This window comes from Fusarium musae, chromosome 8 (assembly GCF_019915245.1).
Source record: "Fusarium musae strain F31 chromosome 8, whole genome shotgun sequence".
Taxonomy (NCBI): domain Eukaryota; kingdom Fungi; phylum Ascomycota; class Sordariomycetes; order Hypocreales; family Nectriaceae; genus Fusarium; species Fusarium musae.
The window spans coordinates 2,645,891-2,664,848 of NC_058394.1; the positions used below are offsets into that span (position 1 = coordinate 2,645,891).

Genomic DNA, 18,958 nt, shown 5'->3' on the forward strand with positions numbered 1-18,958 from the left:
AGCTACAAATTCACCACAGTGCGTTATACGAATGCGCTGGTGGACGCAGGCTTATGTCAATCCTTATGCTTTAGCAGATCCTTGTCAATAGCTTCTTTCTTTAAATCATACTTATTATACCTTCTCTTGTAAATCAAGCGTCTCTACCTATAATCTATTATACAGCCCGACAAGTTTCTGTATACATGGCTTATCTCCAAGGCCGTAGTAGGCCATAGATACTGCTATTAACACTAGACTGCGACAGGCAATAAAGTATATTTTAGGGTTAATAAATATCTTATGAGATCATTAATAGGAAGCCGCATAAAGTGTACAATTTGAGAGGCCAACGATAAACATGCTAATCCAGTAAAACAAGCCCCAAATAGCCAGGACCATCATATTCATACAATCTCCCAATCACAGTTCATTACATCAAGGCAAGAAGCATGTCTCACTCATCCACCATACAGATTCCTTCCCACCAATAGATCCTTAGATATCCTTTCCATGTTTGTGATGCGTATCAACAACAGTCTTGATCTCAATAGTGGTATTCTCTCCATTCTCCGCGACTGCATGCACAAGTACGTCCTCTCCATAAGGCCACTCCCCCTTCATCTTCTCCGGCGTGTCATACTCTGCATAGTCAAGAGGGTCTAGCAGCTTACGTGCTGCTATCCTGGCCCCAGCACGGTGAACAAACGTCCCCTCTATCTGCATCTCCTGCACGCATCCGGTCCGATCTCTGTTGTAGTCGATGACGGTCTGCGTCACGTAGTGCAGCGAGGTTACCCCGTGAGGTAGTAGAACCGCACCGTCGCGGTCGGCTTGGAGCATCTCGGTATTGGGAGTTGCCTGGATGGAGACAAGGAATACCTGGCCTGCTGGAGCTTTGGCGTAGATGAGAACCCCGTTGCCGTGATTCCAGGTTCCGACATGACTTGAATGGACGTCGTATTCAACAAAGTCATCAGGCTTGTATCTCAGCGTATGTAGGACCCTAGAGGCCGAGTCTTTGGCGGCTTCGATGGTTGCCCGTGTGCCGAGAATGTAGATAGCTCGTTTGGACCCCGAGGGCTCGAGGTGAAAGTCGACGACGGTCAAGATGATGTGGTAAAGGAGTTCAGAGCTATTCTGCATGATGAAGAACATTCATATAGTTGATAAATCTCTGGACAGATTGTTAGAAATTGCTGAGTCAAGATGATGTTCTTGACATCAAGGACACCTTTAGGAACAGTAGAAATGTTGCAGAAATATACTCACTTGACCGATCTGCATCTCGAGTCTAGGGAAAGCTTATCACGATGTGACCAGATGATGGGCATTGCCTAAACTACTTCTCATTCGTGATTCCGTGGATGCGTCATGCTGGAGTGCCACGGAACGCTCTAGCGTCTTGTGATGTTTGAACAAAACATCCTCACATGATTCTCTTTTCGTTGTAAAGACTGCCCTCTCCCATCACATGCTAGTCACAAGGTTGGTGGGCAGTCACTTATCTGAGCAAAACGTCCAGGAAGTTGAGAGGATAAAATGTCCGTGGACAAAGCTCCGCGTTCTGTGATTGGTTGAAGGAGGCTTGTTTCTCGGGCCACATTGTGCGGCTTTCGTGGTACGATACTGACGCCACAAACACTACTGACTGATGACGCCAATCATATCATATCATATCATAACCCTCAGCATCGGCCGGTCTAGATCGCTTTTATTGAATAGCTCAAATGCCCAAAGGTCATATCAAACACAGTATCCCTGCCATTCCACCGGGCGTCGGAACGTCTTTCTGCTTCATGTTGCAGCAGCCATGTCGAGCCCTACCAACACCGATGTAGGTAGCCCAGATATCGGAGCACCAAGTAATGGAATGCTGGCGTGGTTGGCTGCCATCTTGCTCCCGCTTGTGGCTTTGACAATCATGTTCTTGGTGGGGATACCCAAGTATGTCTCACCGCTTCTCGACTGCAGAGGCAAAGATTAACGGTTTCAAAGAGTCTATAGATGGGCCAGACCAAGGTCTTCTGTATCCTCGGGAGGAACATCGCCTACCACAGTGTCATCAAGCGACTCACAGCGTCGGGACCTGCCGCACCTCGACTCTTTTGCACCTCCCAGGACCAGCAAAGACATGAGGTCGAATATCATGAGCCATACTCACGCCTCGTGGGCTGAACCAGCCTCTAACATGGCATGGTTAGTTTCTGGATACGTCACCATTTGGCGCCACTCACTAATCATCCTCCGTGGGTATAGTGCAATCTGTTTGGGCGAGGTCAGCGACACGGACATGCTTCGCCAACTCGATTGTCAGCATATCTTCCACTCTGATTGTATCGCAACATGGTACCTTGCGGAGCATGATACGTGTCCCGTATGTATTCATAACTTTGTCACTGCTTCCTGTAGACTAGAAAGGCCACAGCAGGCGCATGTATATGAAGGCCGGATAGAGAATGTGTAGATACCTATTCTTGCTAGAACCAATACTATATCCTTTTGACCATCTGCAGTAGGATATTATGTGCCGGATGCGCTAGGGAACGTTAATACTAATCTGCCGACTTCAGTCCAGATTAGTAGTTTTTAGCCCCAAGCTTAGCATCAGGAGGATTACCCTGTCCATGGGCTCCAGTTTGAGCCCGGGGAATCATCCTAGCCTGGTTGTCAATTGCCCAAGATAGGTAGCAATCAGGATAACCTTTACGCCACGGAGCAGTTGGTCCGCCGCCAGATGGCTGTAAGTGGAACGCACAGGCCTCGATGTGTCTCACGCAAACTAAAGCAAACACATATATTAAGTGAGTGGTCTGCCACACCCACGTCCTACATCTCATAGCACTGCCTATGTACACGTTGTCGTTGCCGACATGCAGCTTCTCTTGTGTCATTATACAATCGTAACCCCCCTATCAAGATGCTGTACCTGATCAGATAGATGTCTGTTCTCCTCCTCGAGGGCGAGGATGCGCTGCCTTGCGAAATCCAACACCTCTCCTCGGCTGTAGCCGCAGTCCGGTGCTTCCGAGTCTCCTTCGCCGCCGGACACGTCCTTCGTCTTTGAAAGTTGAAGCACAGCCAGAAGTCGTTCGAACTTGTGCTTCAAGCGGGTGCGGTACTGTTTCTCAACGTTGTTATGGCATTCCCTAGCTTGCACGACACGCGCAGGGAGTGCGGGCTTCTTGCTGACCTTCTTTGGCCTGCGTGATGCCAAGCGCATCTTTACTTGAGTGGGGGATCTTTCCAAGCCCACAAGACTCTCTTCATTGCTCAATGTTGAGTTGCGTCGGTCTAAAAGCCCCGCAGTAAGGACTTTTGGCTGGCTCATATCGGCCCAGGATGAGTCGACGTGTTCGATTGAATGCTTGAACTGCATGCCTTCTCCGCTCTGTGCAGGGAAGTCATCATCTCCAATACAGGTATTGGTGATGAGCGAGGATCTGTTTGCTTTCTTGACCTGCTCACTTGAAGAGGGGTTTGGTGGCAGGTGGGTGAGGGGTATTTTGGGGACGGGTGAGATTGGTCGAAGATAATAGCCAGGTGCCTGGTACAAGGGATCGAGGAAGACAGGGTCTGTAGAGGGTCAAACTCTGCATCCGACAAGGCCACGGCTGTCTTACCCTGCTCGAATTGACTCAAAATATTATCGAACGTCGACTGTGAGCTGTCAGCCTTGACTGCCATGAGGGGGTGACAAGGTGTTGTGAGAAGAGGTGAGAGTGTGCAATGATTAGAGATTACCTAAATGCGGCCAGGGTTCATTTCGCCCTGCACCTGTCGCTCAACGACCGCTACTTACCTCGTTAGGGAAAGGCGCTCCGTCCCATTCGAAACCGTTCAAGTCTGGAATAATAGCTGCGGTGCTCATAATAATCTGTGCATCCAGTGATGGCCTTATCTTGAAGGGGAGGCACAGGCTCAATGCATCAGGCACAAAGAAATATATAAAACGGCCCTGCGTTGGTGGCGTTGGTGGCGTTGGTATGTGACACGGAAATCTTGTGATATGGCACATTCATTTGCGTTATTCCCCAATATTTTCCGACGTTCCGTTCTCCTCCTCAATGTGTTGGACGGTCTCAACTCTCGGGTCTCGTCCCCGCAGCAGTTGCATCCGGTTGCCCGACGAAGCTAAAGTCTTATCGGGGCCTGTCTTTGACGACGGTAATGGCAAATAGTGGTGAGATGCAGCCAAGCCACATCACCTGATATCACCATAGGTAGCTGTTTGCGTTTGCGATTTGTGCGTTTCATCACCTCGAGGGTCTTGCTGATCTCGATCTCACTTGAGGAGAAGCAAATTGATCTGGCCGGCATGGTTCGATATTCATCATGCCAGCAGCGACAGTTGGTAGCATCGCTTGTATGATATCGACTAGCTTAGCGTGCGGTCGCTGAAGGTTGGACTAGTCTCAATCCCCGAAGCCAATTATTGGCCACGTCGCTGTATTTAAAGTTTGGCTAATGGGCCTATGACGGGGAAAAGAGGTGTTCCATGCTTTTTAGCGTCACATAAATGCAACACTAATGCCCGCAGTACAGACAAATCCCATCAATGTTTGCTATCGCAATCCCCCGTCCCTCCATCTTGCATCCCTTATTCCAGACCATAACACGATAAGAGACTCGTCACTCGCAAACTACCACTAAAACAGCCACCAGTCTCCAGTTTCATGGGGACATGCCATGTGGTTTATCCCATCCGTTGTTTCCGCCCAGTCCTCCTACAGCGAAGTTCCCGATGGTGGTGCTGTTGGGGCTGCTGGATGGAGAATGTCTCGAAATCAGACTTTGGACAGAATTGACTGCTTCATTCGCGATGTATCGCTGGATGAGGGTGCATCCGCAGTCGCCGTGCCTCAGCAGCTGGAGCTTTAGTTGGTAAGCTGTTTCCCTCAGCTCGTTGCAGGAAGCAGATAATTCTTTGTGCCGGTCCTGGAGCTTCTCCACCTCGGCATTCAGCTTGTCTTGTTGCTCTTGCTTGCGCGCACGACAATTCGCCGCAGCCCTTCGGTTCCTCTCCAAGACCTTGGTGTAATGTCTTTTTTCTTGCCTGTTGAGTCCAGTCTTGGTCCTTCTCGCATTCTTTTTGACACTGCGCTTCCGTCTGTTTCTTTTCTTCCCCTCGATTTCTGTACCCGAGTTCGTGCGGGGCTGGATGCTAGTGCTGATCTTGGCCATCGCCCGTGGTCCAGGTTCAGACTCAAGTGGAGTTGAGCTTGGCATCCATTCGGTGGTAGCGCTCAAGCTTCCTTTGTCATTTTGCACAATGCCCAAGGTTGCCTCGTCGCACAGGCATTCTTGATGTGCTCTGCTATCGAGTTGTAAATCTTCTTCGCCGACGCCGCCTGCGCTGAGCAGAGATCCTGCGAGCGGTGCATTGAACAGTCCCTCATCGTTCAGTATGCTTCCCGTAATATCGTCATTTTCGCAGTGGTTGGAGGATGAAGTCGATATGAATGGCTTAGGCAGGGCACATATGTTGTATACAGTGTTGGATGAAATGTGCCAATTCCATGGATGTAGGCCTTCTGGCATGTCGCCCCAAGAGACTCCGCAATGAGGGTCATCGCGAGTAACAGTGCCCCAGTCGACAAGTGAAGCCATTTGGAAGTGCAAGGACAGTTGAAATCTGGAGTTGACAGTCCAAGGGTAAAAATCTCAATGCAACAATGAAAATGAATGCAAGGATTTTGAAATCAATATAGTTGTTTTTGCGAGTAATGACAAAAGGTCCTAGCAGTACCAACTTACTCAATACTCGGGACATGATGGAGATATAATCGATCCTATTGATCAATTTAGACGAATACCCTTTACCATTTCCGTGCCACCTCGCTTGGGAGGCAAAGGCAGCATGTATCAACATGATTAGCTGCCGCCTTACTTCCAGGGGTAACAACTTTGCGCTAGGTGAATGTTGTCGATACCATCAGATCATGTTTTCTACACGTATTCGGCCCAGTCATAGACAAATGCTATGGTGGGTATAATTAAGCATGTAAGGAGACGATCGTAAGATGACCGGGGAACTGCATAATTGGCTATGCGCATCCGATCCCAACGATCATGGTGTGAGTGATGACGTGATGGGGTCTTGGCAAACCCTGTACCGAGGCCTGGATCTCGTTCTCAAGGTTGCATGTCTTGCAGATTATCATGTCAGTACCCTTGTCTTTAGCTGCGAGTACAGGGACTTTTACCATGAGTCTGGAATTCCGGTCACAGCTTTGGCAAACAGCTTGTAAGATCAGTGGCCAATTGAACTCTGAGCCAGCAGATATGAATCACTAATCATGTTTCTTTCCAGGTCTATAATAAGCTAAGATCAGGGCTGTGATCTTCGTGTTCGTGCTACTCTTAACATCAGGCTAGTTTCTTATATTATTTTTTTCCCAGTAATATTCAGCTTTTTTCTAATCTGTTTCTATGATTTGCAGCTCCTACACGTTCTGTCGGGCGCTTGCATTGTCGGAGGTGGTAAACGTGAAGGATTGGGTTAGCAAATTGTTCCTGGCTCTTGTTAGCGGTACTGGCTTGAGCAAACGGGTAGTTTTAGAATTTTCCCCGCAGGCTTGGTTTGACGTTGTTCCGTACCGATTGCACTAACAATTTTGTTACCCATTAACTCTTATCTATCACGTGTATGTGCTATCTAATTCACAACTCACCCGGCATCTGCAAGCATGAAGGCAATAAAGAGTAATACAAAGCTATTAATAACTACCTTTATATAAACCCTAAATTCTTTATAATAATGTTGAATAAATAGTAAGTATTAAAGCTAGAATATTTTATTAACTTTAATATAATATATAGTAAATATGATTTTATAATAAACTTAAACTATATTCTTAAGAAAAAAAGGCAATTAACTTATACTCTGATTTTTACTTTTATAAATATATGTATGAAAGGCTGATAGAAGGGTTTTCAAGAAGTAGGAGTTCTGCTATTCTTTAGCCTACCTAATGACCTACGTTCCGAGATCTGAACTACGTGCCAGGCTGTCCTTACTACCTGTAATATATCATATATTATACAAGAAACCACCACGTCAACACTTACGCCCAGGCCGCCACAACTCCTTTTCACTAATTACTTTCCTCATGACGTCTCCATACTTAGCTCTAGCGCATATCATCACAAAGAGATAAGATAATAAACCGGAAAGTGACTCATTCTCACTGACATGCCCTGAAGTTCACGGGGTTTACCATCTCAGGGACAAGGATCATTCTGATCGCTTAGATGAAATTGGCGCTGAAGGCAGAGGTCCCCAAGCAGCTAGTGCTTCATTCAATACGCACTTTTTCATAAATCCTGTCCACATGCCGGGATCTGCTGCAGGAACACCGTTTCTTCTTTGTTGTGATGAATTGGAGGCGCTGCGGAAGACAGAAGCGATGCTCCTGGACTATATACATAATCCGTAATGTTTCCATCTCTTCTAGAGATCAGGAACAAACTTCCTCTTCACCATTGCTGAAGCGACATTGCCATCTCACATCATCAAATTTCCGGTCTCTGTCCTACAATTCGTTCTGTGTTGGCAATTGCACTAGTGTAAGCAGTGCATGGTTCAGCCAGGCACAACTGGGACTAACGATCTGACCAGCCAATCCGCATTTGCATAAGACATTACAACCCCGGACTCCAGAGACAATGACGGAATTCACAAGCACAGAACGTTTGGATTTCCTGTTGGAGATGGCTCTGACCATTCATGAGGGCATTGTCGAGCATCTCGAGGACAACGATGAGCTTGATAACCAGCTCATTACCCGCCTCAAAGAGGCGGACCACTTCATCGTGGTAAAGAAAGCATTGCAAGGCCATCTCGTTGACTACGCTAGCAATACCGACAGTGACAACAAACCCACTCCGGCTGACACCACCCCGCCGAGCAGCCACTATTCACGTTCAACCGCGACGCCCAGCCCTCAAACCCCTTCTTCCCCTTCGCTTTTCTTCTCTTCGCCTGAGCCGCATGGCACTCCAACTTCAACGCCTGCACGACGAAAGGCCACGCGTCGTATCCCAGGAGAAACCCAAGGCTCCAAGGCTCTCCGTAAGATACGACGGTCGGTACCCTATGCAAGCTGGGTTGACAAGCCCAAATCATTCAATTAACACGGATGGCGATTGGACAGTGAGGTGCATTGTAATGAGGTTTGGTGTTGGCGCAAGTATTAGAATCGGGAAGGGGTAATAGAGGTTGCATGAATTTACAGATACCCAAGTTAGATCTCCTTAGCGTTGGACATTCTCACTGTCATTACAGCGTTTGTAGTGGTCTTATAGCCAAGCAATACAGTCATTCCCGAGCGCATGTCTTACAGCCGACTGCTCGTACTGTGCAGGACTTAGGTCAATTCACAAAGTTATATCAACTGACCTTAGTTAGGAACGTCGGCTCCCAAATTCTAACTGATAAAAAATCATTTAATGAAGCACCGCTAGGCAATGCACTGTGGAAGAAAAAGCAAAAGAAAACGGGCTCCTCCGGGGATTGAACCCGGGACCTCTCGCACCCAAAGCGAGAATCATACCTCTAGACCAAGAAGCCGATTTTAGTAATCAGATGTCAGGAGATCAACTATTGAGACTTATATTTTGAAGACCCCTGCGCCTCAATCTTTTCAATGACCGGTCTGGCGCAGCTCTGATCTCACTTTCAGGCAACTGCAGGTTATTTATTCTTGAATCGCTTGATATAACAGGTTCATATTTCTATTAATAAGAGCTTTTATAGATATAATATACTATCTATTCGGCTTACACTTAGGTGTGCAAAGATATTCAATCAATGTGTCCCTGGTACATGACCTTAATGCCGAATGCGCGCCCAACGTTAGCAAGCCCTGTCAGGTTCACCTTTGCCTGACCCAAATATCCCCAGTCACTGCTTCTTCATAAAATTGAGAAACATGACTCCAGAGATCGCAATGTTAATACAGAACAGCGAGGTACAAAGAACAGTAGTTCTGTTTAGCCGGCTCTCGAGCTTGTTTATCTCGTCCTGGATAATACGTTTGTCCTCTAGTTGTTGTCGCCCCTTGCCGTGGACCATAGGCTTTCTTTCAATGACATTAGTGTCATTACCGGAGTCGCTGTCTACATCAGACTCATCTATGACGCCGATAATGCTTTTGCTATTCGGAGATTCGCTGATGACTGTTCCTTGGGATCGAGCCGAGGTTTGCCAATAAGGCACAATGTCGAAATAAGATAATTCCTGGCGAGACATGCTGACTCATGTAAATGGATTATGATTGCGGAAGTGCAGTGGTGTAGGGGAAGATAAAGATGTAGCGGGATAAGCTGATTGCTGGGCAGTTTCGGGGGAAATATACTGCTACGTCGTCCTTTAATACGTCGGGATCCGAACAACGTTCAAGACCGCTTTGTTTGAGAAACTCATTGTTCCCAACTGAAGCGTGTAAAATATATTCACTGTTCTATTTTGTTATGTTCGGGTCAAATGGCCAGTTCTCCGGGGACACCTGAGAACACTAAAGATGAACCCTTGGATTAGCCTGAGTATCAACAACAGCACTTTTCGTGCTTACATTGACTAACGTCATTAACAAATCGAAAGAAAAGTGTGGCCTATTGGGTGCTGCGACATGTTGGACAGCGCTGGCTCTTCTTCTCACATTGCTGAACAAAGACCCGGACATTGGCGATGCCCAGGTTATACCTATATCAGTTCCCTAACACTTTGCCTTCTCAGGACTGAACTCATTTTCTATACTAAAGCTCGTCTATCCTGTGTTTGTTGCCCTCCTTGCTCAATGTTCCAACCAAAGAATGGGCCTCAACAATAATCATCAAGCCACAAAGCCTTTTACTCGTCTACTGCCGCAGGATTTGGGGTGTTCATCACGACAATGGAACTCAGGGAGGGCTTGGGTGGGTGGCATCTCGTGTAATCAGACCAGACCAGTTTGAGAAGTTGTTCGTAGTCGACAAGCTCAAGCCTCGTTATGATCTTTTATCCAGCGGAGACTTCTGTCCGTGACCGGCCCGGTGTCAAATTTGCTGTGTCCCGGTAAGATACGAGAACCAATGGTGGGAGAGTGTTCCACTAGCGGCAGGCCAAGCAGACCCGAGGGCGAGCAAGTCGCCGGTGAGAGAAAGCCATATTCGATAAATGCACCAAGACCAAAAGCAAGTATGGTCACCAGTCATAATTATGCCCATAAATATGATCTGTCAAAATAAGTCGCGTCGCACGAGGTGATGGATGAGAGACAAAAACATACTGTGCGTCAGCTGCCCCCATACAGGCCTGTAGCACAGAACAAGGGATTCGATGTTTATGTGCACTTGATAACAGGAGGTATATCGCGGAGAATCACGTTTATTTTCCTAATATCCCCGTTTAAATTATCTAATGCACCTCCTGCGAAGCTGAGCACGCGTCATATGTCAGATTACCCCCACCTGTCAAGATTACACAAGATCTCACCGCGATGAGGCTAGCCATCGGAGATTAACAGACCGGGAATAGATGACGGAATCAACCGGGCTGCCGACAGGTAGTTGCCGATGCAAGGGAATTTGAGGTATGCCGCCCGTCCCACTCCAGCCTGGTTGATGTAAGGGATAGACTAGGGCTGAGCTGAAGATGTTGCTTTTTGTAAGACGGCCCCTCCGTATAGGTACCCATCTGCAAATACCGATCTGGAACCTGAGACACTCCAATTACATGTGATCGATATGTCTCAAGCCATTGAAGGGAGGAACCGGACGGAGCGCTGTTTCGGGTCTTACTCAGGTTATTGGGATATGAAGCTAAAATAAGGGACACGGCAACCAGATGATAAAACCCTGCCTCAGCCCAGGTTGATCATCATCTCCATCTACGTCTCCAATAGTTTACACAGCCTGCTTTATCACTTACCTCTCTTTTCGCAACATGCCTTCAACAGTTCTTGTCGACAGCAAGGTACCTGGCGTTCGGTGCCCGACTTGCGCCGCTGAGGGAAAGGAAGTCTGGGTCATTCCAGGTCGCTTCTGTGGATTCTGCGGGACTGCTTGCATTGGTTAGTTCTCGTTGACTTCAAGGGAGATTTGTTTTTTTTAATAATCCTGTCAGACTGATCGTCAGTGATGTCTGGCTTTACTCGGATAAAGCATGAGTGACATCTGTGCGCAAAGGCGTTACCAGGCCGCGTACCTCTCTTTCTTTTTGACATGGGCTTGGTCCCTATCCCATCCCATCCCCTACTGTTTCTGCGAATGTCTCCCTGGATATTGCGACGCCTCGTTGACGAGTGCTTCATTTATCTTTGGCTCTATGTTATTTCTTTGCAGCTTCGTCGTTCGCCGGGCGTTCGGTTTCGTTTGGTGTGTTATTGATGCTGAATTGTCAAAGACAGAATTTGATGACTCTATGGCAATAGCGTCAGAGCCTGGAGATATAGTACGGTTTTGGTGGGTGATGGCAGAAGGTTGACTACTTCAGAGGTTCAAGATGTATGTAAGGACAAGGATGGACCAAGAATGTTACACGACTCATATGAGAGCCAAGTGTTAATAAATTATGCATGGAATTTGTTAATGAGAATTATTAGCCTTGTGAATTGCGAGGCTGACTACCAGTTTTGCCAAAGGGGTCTGGTCCATGTCAGCATTCGTCAATCATTGTTCACCGTTCGGGGTTGGTCTGTCTGCACAGTGCATTACCTAAACAGTGGTTCATACTAGATGTTCCGGTAAATATCTATGTATCTGTTTCATGGCTTTACGCACTGTTCACCTGCTGGTCTCACTATGCATCGCCATGATCTTCCGGGACTTGACTTCGTTCACAGCGACAACAAGATATCACCACTAAGCTGGCAGCGCCAAGCTAGCCAGGTCGAGGAAGCTCACGGAACATTGGATTCGAGCGGACATGGTTTAACTGCATGTGCCAATAATTATAAGTACAAGGAGTGTACCCCATAATAATGACGACCACCTCACGGCATCAGTGTCAGTAACATCAGAATCCACAGGGGTGTTTCCAAGCTCATCATCTCCTGACAAAATGCAAACTTTCATTCACCAGATATTAGGGTGGGCTGATGAGGTTGAGTCTTATGACCAGACCGGACATGAACCATACTATTGGCCCTCAAATTCTAGTGCCGGCGGTTATGAGACTTCAAATGATTCCTTCTATACAGCTAGTGAAGCGGATTCCGAGGCATCGACTGCGACTATCGAACGATCTGGGATTCTTGAGCCCATGGCATCTGACGTTCACAATGACACTCCGCACGAGGAGACCTTCGAGGGCGCAAATGAGACAGCCAATCCGCATCCATACTTAACAATCTGCACAGATATCGCTAAGGAAGCTATTTACATCTATGAACTAAGGAAAGAGGGCGTCATTGATGATACGTGGAATAGCAAATCCTGTCTCCTCGCGCGCACGCTCATCCATAATAAAGCGACTTCCACCTCGGGGCGCCTCCTCTGGCGCTGCGATGTCAATTATGATCCAGAAAGTGCTGTTACGGGCGACGTTGTGGTTCTGTACATGCCTGATCACGATTTTGTGGAGAAGATCGAGCAGGGCGAAGTCGTTTTTGACCAAGGTGTTGATACAAAGCAAGATTCGATTCCGATTCCGATGATCGATCCAGACTTTTCTGGCCCTGAGCAAAGACTCGCGGGCCGAGTCTTGGCTTGGAAGGTTTGTGGTTTGGGGGATTGTGACTGGATGGATCGGCGGGGTCGTCCTATTGATCTGGGTGATCTCGAGGTGATCCCCAACATCATCCACCTGCTCAAGTGAGCTTTGGCATACGACCCGCAGTAAGAATGTTGTGGTTCCACTTGTGAGGAATGCTTTCCTGTTACGATTGCGCCGGATGATAGAGATCCCAAGTAGGCGGGTCCTTGTACATGTTTATGAGTAACGTCAAACCAGAGACGTAGTATTGACTTATGGAATGATCTGTCAGAATCAGAATGAGGATGAGAATGAATATATGAATCTACGGACTGGAGATGAAATGAGTCCCCTTGATACCATATGTAGAATAAATATGAGTCTCCAACAGTGACCAGCAATAATAAGTCCAGAAACTGACGAGGTATATTTCCTAGCTACTATTCGCCAAACACACCCCAAACGCGAAACAATTCCACAAACTCGAATACTTTGTAGAGAAGAAGGTGCAGGGTCTTCGACTCTTATGTTGATGTCAAACTGGCCTGGTATCTCAGAACCACCCAGAAGGCCATGGCCCTCCTCATATGTCCAGGCCAACAAGACCTATTGAACAAGACCCCGTATCCCATTGCACCATATAATCCTGACTATTGAACCCAGGGGTCGTAAGACGGATCAACCACCAAAGACTCAAATAGAGCCAAGAAAGCCCAGACTAGAACAAACACCACATCAATCACCCAGATGAGGACGAAATAGGTGCACACTCTAAGAGCAGGGATTAACTCCCAGTATGAAATCGTTTGTCCTCTTTTGCCCTCCTAAAGCATCTGAATGTACCATAAACCTCGATGATGGGGTACACATCATATCTCTCTTGGGCTCTGGGAGCCACGTCACGCGGCATCATGGCCTCCGTCAGACATTCGATCGGGATAGTCCGCACCTCTGCAGTTTCCAACGTTTCAGATGTAACCTGCTTGAGATCTCGAGCAGTAGAAACCTCATTTCTGAGGTGTCTATCCTGATCGAGGGCGTTCTGGCAATGCTTGGAGATTTGACCGAGGTTAATGTAGTGCTCTTTCTGGACTTGATCGACGATGCCACGGCGTAGATGTTTCGCCGGGTAACCATCGCCAACCATATGTAGGTGATATTGCGCTTGGAGCCTGTGTCGGTGCTGGTCAGTCTAGCGAGGGCATTGATGATCCCAGCTAGCGGAATCAAGCGAATCTATTGACAGCGTGGTGGAAGCCACGCATGCGTCGTGATAAGACTGAATCAATCAGAGACTTCCGTATCGTCATGGGGAATGTCGAATGTGCGAGGCTTATTGATGTCACTCGTGAGCGATGCTGATATAGCCCGTGCAGTTTACGCCCTGAATCGGGCTGAATGAGAGGTCGCATCCCAATGCCGATTGGTTTATTCTCATTGTAACTTGGTTTGATCGGATGAGATCACGTTGAAGTCCATCAATTGACCATGATAAGTCGGCGACTGAGATGAAGGTGTGAAGGTGAAATGATGTTGACCACTGGTGCGATAAACAATTACATGACTTAGACCACGAGTTGCAATCAATCCTCGCCTTATCTCGTCACCGCGTTCAGAGTTCAGACGTCCAAAAGCCCACTTCTCAAAACTAACAACAAACGCTCCCAACCCAATGCCGTACAAATACTGAAGTGCAGCTTACTCCGGCTTCCTGCCATACACAAGCTTCAGCCTACAGTAAGGATGATACTTGCCCGATTTCAACTCCCTTCGAAGCTGCGAGCAATAAACCGTGACTTCATCCTGCGACCATCCCAACACGACACTCGCCATGTACAAGACAAAGCCCTCCAGATCCTGATCCATTGCAGCAAATGCAAAGCTTCCGATTTCTTTCATCTTAGGATCTTTGGGCCAGCTACCGATGGGAAGCTGTAGGGCCAGTTAGCCATAGTCGCAGGGTATACTGAACTGGATAGTCTTCTAGGGTTACTTGCCTTGAAATCCCGAGTCTGAATGTCCGTAAACCCTGCATCTTCCATTCCCTTCTTCTGCAGGTCATCATCAAGGATGGTAAACGTTCGATTAAGTCTCTTTCCACCTTCGATAAAGAACTTGCCCCACTCGCTCATCGCACTACCCTCCTTGACAGTATCGTCATCACTCTCAAGCATAGCTGACGCTTCGAAACTCTCTACCCAACCACCTGGCTTACATGATCTAAAGGCCTCTTGGAATATAGCGGACCAATCGCTGATGGAACCGTAGAGGTATCGCATGTAGACAAAGTCGAATGAGTCGGGGGAGAAGGTCCATGGTTGAGTGCAGTCTTCAATCTCACTGTGTTTGTTAGCTGATGGTTCAGCGAAGTTGTCGCAGAGACAGTATGCCAGTAGAAAACTTACAACTTGACGTTTGGGGGAACCCAGCTGGGCTGGATGGGGGATATGTCCGTGCCGATTACTTCGGTTTGAGGATGCTCATCGGCAAAGTCACTGGACAGTCAGTCAAGAACATCATCCCGTCAGGCAGGACACCTACATCGCCCAAATTCCTATTCATCGGTCCAGTGAGCTTGAGTTTCATGTCAAAGGCTTGGCTTCATACCTGTTCCGGTGCCGACATCAAGCACAGTCTTGGCAAAGTCAGATACGTTGTCTTGTATGAGGGTCCTAAGCTTACCTTGATATCATCCTTCAACGGTGCCAAATGAAGCTTTCCATCTAGTGTGAGAACCAGAAAATGGTGGCTGCAACACGTCAGTGCCTATCTGACCCATTCCTGTCAGTCCTACATAATATCCATTGCCTCATTCTGCTGTGCATCATTTGAAGCCCTGCACATCACGCGTTAGTTTTATACAGTAAGCAGCCATACATAACCCACCAATACTCTGCATTTCCTCTCTCAGAATGATAAGTCCTTCCTTTGATAGTTCTATAATTCAGAATACTCGATGTCATTGAAGCAGTCGACGACTCTGTATCAACACCCAGCGAAGAGTCGGCATCGTCATCCTGCTCATCCTACACAACGCGTCAGTCCCAGCCCTTTTGGACTCTTTTCAGACATACCTGCGCCAAAGCAGCCCAGTGCCCAGCATCGTGTAACACGACTTCACTGGCTCCTGATGAAGGAGACTTTGGTGACTTCTTCGGGTACGAGGCTTTGTCGCTCATGGTGTATGACTGGCGATGAGGTTGCGCAAGAACTAGTTGGTTCGTTTCAAAGCGCGATTTTTGACAGCCTGCGGGGTAGTTGGACATGAACGTGTCTCGGCTGATTGATTTTGCATTTATTGCGGATCTTTGTCGGGTGATGCTGAAGTGCCGGGGGTGACAGGGATAAACAGAGGCCGAACATCAAGATGAACAGGATACTGCATAGAAGGTCCAAGTTAGGAGAAGAAGAGAGTTACCGAAGATCTAATGCAGGAAATACATATTCCTCAATTGATTAAGAACTGTTTAAACAGAAGCCCCTTCAAACTCTGAACACAATGTTTTCCCTTTTCTCTTCTCTCTTCTCTCTCCAGATTTTGCCTGACCCATAACTCGGTCTCACAACAACCAATCGTCAATCTAGCTTGAGATCGCCACGGGCAGTTTGATTCATCCTTTTACGAGGAGTCTCGTATAGTAGGTTACAGCTTTATGGCCACTTCTTAACAGCACTCAAGTATGGCTTGAGATTCGTTGATGATTGAGCAACGCTCCTATTCGGCACGAAAGGCAATGTTATTGAGGAACATTACATTTCATACCGGTAAGCGATGCAATATAATCGAATCATAGTGTTTAAATTAGCTTACTTAATGACATTTGGAGCAGAAGTGTATGTATATGCTGCTATTGCAACTGAAGTTTCATCAGCTTCAAAGGACTACTGATACAATTGTTAGTTTTGTTTGCGTTTAGTCTACGGACTACCCTAGAGGATACGAGTCAAGAGTTAAGAATTAAGCAATAAGAAAGACGAATCACATGACAGATTACGTACATCTTAGTTGAGCTTTTATTCACCTGTTTTTTTATTTTCCTGAATCAAGTACTGTATTCCCTCCTCTGAATATGAGAATGTAATGATGGTAAAAAATACGGCAAACGAGTCACCATTCACGCAATTGTAGAGACAGTTGCCGTCATGTGACAGATAAGATAAGATGAGACATGGGCGATAAGACGGTCTCTTATCTTATCCACTGTTCTTTGAGCCAATCAGAGCTTGGCAAGCGGGTCACCTCTTCCTGCTATGGACCACTTCACGTCAAATCCGTACACGCGTTTGACCAAATGTCTTGAAATAAAACGCGTTTCCATAGCGTTTCCAGAGTCCAGACTGAATTAGAGATGAAAGTGTTTTCAATCCTCGCCCGGACCCATCAGAATAGTTCTGACGTATTGACGCATCTGTAACGCACCTCAAACCCCTGCATCCCTGTCATACATTGCCAAACTCAATCGTTTGACATTCACGTCTCAGATATTGACAGTCCCCGTTTCACATCCCATTCGCTTACACACCAAGCATATCACAACAAATATAACCACCAGCAAAAAATACATCGGTTAAACGGCCCGCTAGACTGTCTCATCCGTCTCGTCTGTCAGATCTGGTTTGGATTCTCGGATCAAGCTGCTTCCTGTTTCTAAAAGCGCCCAAGGGGTGAATGGCATGAACATTTTCGTATTAGGATCTGTTTGGAAAAACGGCGAGATTGACTTTTTCAGAATGCCATTGAAACGATTGCAAAGTATAAAGTGCGCGATGATACCCTCATGTCTGTGCTTGTTCATCCAATCTCATCTCTGTTTATTTGTTTCCAAGCTCTGTGAGCCTTTTTTTGTCTTCTCTTCTACTTATCATTCCTTTACCAGGCTGCAGGAACAGTCATTCATTACAATATTTGCTATTTCTTACTTGCATATTACTCTCTCTATCACGATGAAGTTCTCTGCTGCGATTATCACTCTTTCGGCCGGTTTGGCTACCGCGACGCCTGTTTTTCGCAGCCCTGCGCCTGGTCGCCATGTTTCGCGATCTATCAAGAAGCGACAGGTTCCTCAGGAACACTCCCACGACATTGTCTTGACCATCACTGGTGAGATGCTCAAACTCAACAACCCCAAGGAGATTCAGGACCCTGTTTTTGGCCTCTTGGGTGATGCAGCTGCGAAGGAGGGTGCAGGCAGTGTCACCAACCTCGCTTGTCTGAAGCAGGAGACTGCTGATCAAGCTTTCACCAATGCCAAGGAGATTGGTGATCTCCGTGGTATGGCTGGTGCACTGCTCTTCCAGGCTATTGAGCGAAACACCGCTGGTGTTGGTGTTGCTAGCAAGCTGTGCGATGAAGCTGCTGTCAACCCTGAGATTGGTGCTCTTACACAGCACCAGGATGCTGCTTCTACTGGTGCCGGTGCTATCAACAAGGCTGTTACTCTTGAGCTGGCTAAGCAGCTGGCCGGTATTGGTGCTGACCCCAACTTGGCTCTGCTGAGTGGTACTTTCGCACCTGGAGATGTAAGTACATATGTGCGACTGCGTAGTGAATCTGCTGACAATGTTTAGACCAGCGATACCACCGGAAAGGGCAACTCCTGTGACGAGGAGGAACCCGACCTGGGCTGCATCTTCTCCCAAGGCCTTCTTGTTCTGGACGCGACGCCGGATGAGATCTCCTCTGCCGTTGCTGATGTTACACCAACCTTTACCGGAACAGGTGGTATCTTTGCCACTGATCTAGTTGACCTGGCCTCATTCTCTGTTGCTTCTGGTACTGAGGTCGCCGATCTTGCTACCATCGTCAACGGAGCCGCTTCAGGCGCTGCATCCGCTACCGAGGCTGCCAACGCCACTGCCACCGCTGAAGCACCAGCTGCTACCAACACTGGAAAAGCTGCCGAGAACACAGCTGGTGCTGGTGCTGGTGCCGGTGCTGGAAAGGGATGCAAAGCCAAGTCAAAGACCGCCGCCAGCGCAACACTAACTCCCCTCCCCAGCCGCACCTCCGGCGCGAGCGCCAAGGCCACCGGTGCCGCCAACAATGCTCAGGGTGTGAACGTCCAGACCTTTACTGGTACTCTCGGTGGGGCACCTCCCCCCGTTATCTCCTCAAACGCCGAGAAGCCCTTCTCCGTCAACGGAAACACATTCAATGGTGAGAGTGTTGCTCTCGGTCGATCATGTGACATTCAGCACAATGCTTGTGCGGATGCTGCCAACTCGGGTCAGCTTGATGGAGGCGTTGGACAGTGTGAGACTCAGTTGGCTGCTTGTCGCGCTGCTATTCAGTGAGCTGATCAT

General features: G+C 47.6%; 7 protein-coding genes and 1 non-coding gene across 8 annotated transcripts; 3 read left to right on the forward strand and 5 right to left on the reverse strand.

Moving 5' to 3' along the window:
* Positions 1-477: 477 nt before the first annotated feature.
* J7337_011125 (uncharacterized protein) lies at positions 478-1,125 on the reverse strand (the record flags this gene model as incomplete). The annotated part of the gene is made up of 1 exon (XM_044828676.1): positions 478-1,125. The coding sequence occupies one exon, from the start codon at positions 1,123-1,125 to the stop codon at positions 478-480; it is 648 nt and encodes a 215-aa protein (XP_044677230.1).
* A 1,747-nt stretch (positions 1,126-2,872) lies between these two features.
* On the reverse strand, positions 2,873-3,666 carry J7337_011126 (uncharacterized protein; the record flags this gene model as incomplete). The annotated part of the gene is made up of 2 exons (XM_044828677.1): positions 2,873-3,555; positions 3,603-3,666. 2 exons carry the CDS (start codon positions 3,664-3,666, stop codon positions 2,873-2,875), a joined length of 747 nt encoding a protein of 248 aa, XP_044677231.1.
* Positions 3,667-4,653: 987 nt separating this feature from the next.
* Positions 4,654-5,589, reverse strand: J7337_011127 (uncharacterized protein; the record flags this gene model as incomplete). Its single annotated transcript, XM_044828678.1, has 1 exon — positions 4,654-5,589. One exon carries the CDS (start codon positions 5,587-5,589, stop codon positions 4,654-4,656), a length of 936 nt encoding a protein of 311 aa, XP_044677232.1.
* A 2,058-nt stretch (positions 5,590-7,647) lies between these two features.
* On the forward strand, positions 7,648-8,115 carry J7337_011128 (uncharacterized protein; the record flags this gene model as incomplete). The annotated part of the gene is made up of 1 exon (XM_044828679.1): positions 7,648-8,115. The coding sequence occupies one exon, from the start codon at positions 7,648-7,650 to the stop codon at positions 8,113-8,115; it is 468 nt and encodes a 155-aa protein (XP_044677233.1).
* A 364-nt stretch (positions 8,116-8,479) lies between these two features.
* Positions 8,480-8,551, reverse strand: J7337_011129. Its single transcript has one exon. It is a non-coding gene; the product is annotated as a tRNA-Pro (tRNA).
* A 3,471-nt stretch (positions 8,552-12,022) lies between these two features.
* Positions 12,023-12,778, forward strand: J7337_011130 (uncharacterized protein; the record flags this gene model as incomplete). The annotated part of the gene is made up of 1 exon (XM_044828680.1): positions 12,023-12,778. The coding sequence occupies one exon, from the start codon at positions 12,023-12,025 to the stop codon at positions 12,776-12,778; it is 756 nt and encodes a 251-aa protein (XP_044677234.1).
* Positions 12,779-14,550: 1,772 nt separating this feature from the next.
* On the reverse strand, positions 14,551-15,834 carry J7337_011131 (uncharacterized protein; the record flags this gene model as incomplete). Its single annotated transcript, XM_044828681.1, has 4 exons — positions 14,551-14,995; positions 15,061-15,150; positions 15,533-15,681; positions 15,730-15,834. 4 exons carry the CDS (start codon positions 15,832-15,834, stop codon positions 14,551-14,553), a joined length of 789 nt encoding a protein of 262 aa, XP_044677235.1.
* A 1,765-nt stretch (positions 15,835-17,599) lies between these two features.
* On the forward strand, positions 17,600-18,949 carry J7337_011132 (uncharacterized protein; the record flags this gene model as incomplete). The annotated part of the gene is made up of 2 exons (XM_044828682.1): positions 17,600-18,175; positions 18,224-18,949. 2 exons carry the CDS (start codon positions 17,600-17,602, stop codon positions 18,947-18,949), a joined length of 1,302 nt encoding a protein of 433 aa, XP_044677236.1.
* Between the last annotated feature and the right edge of the window lie 9 nt (positions 18,950-18,958).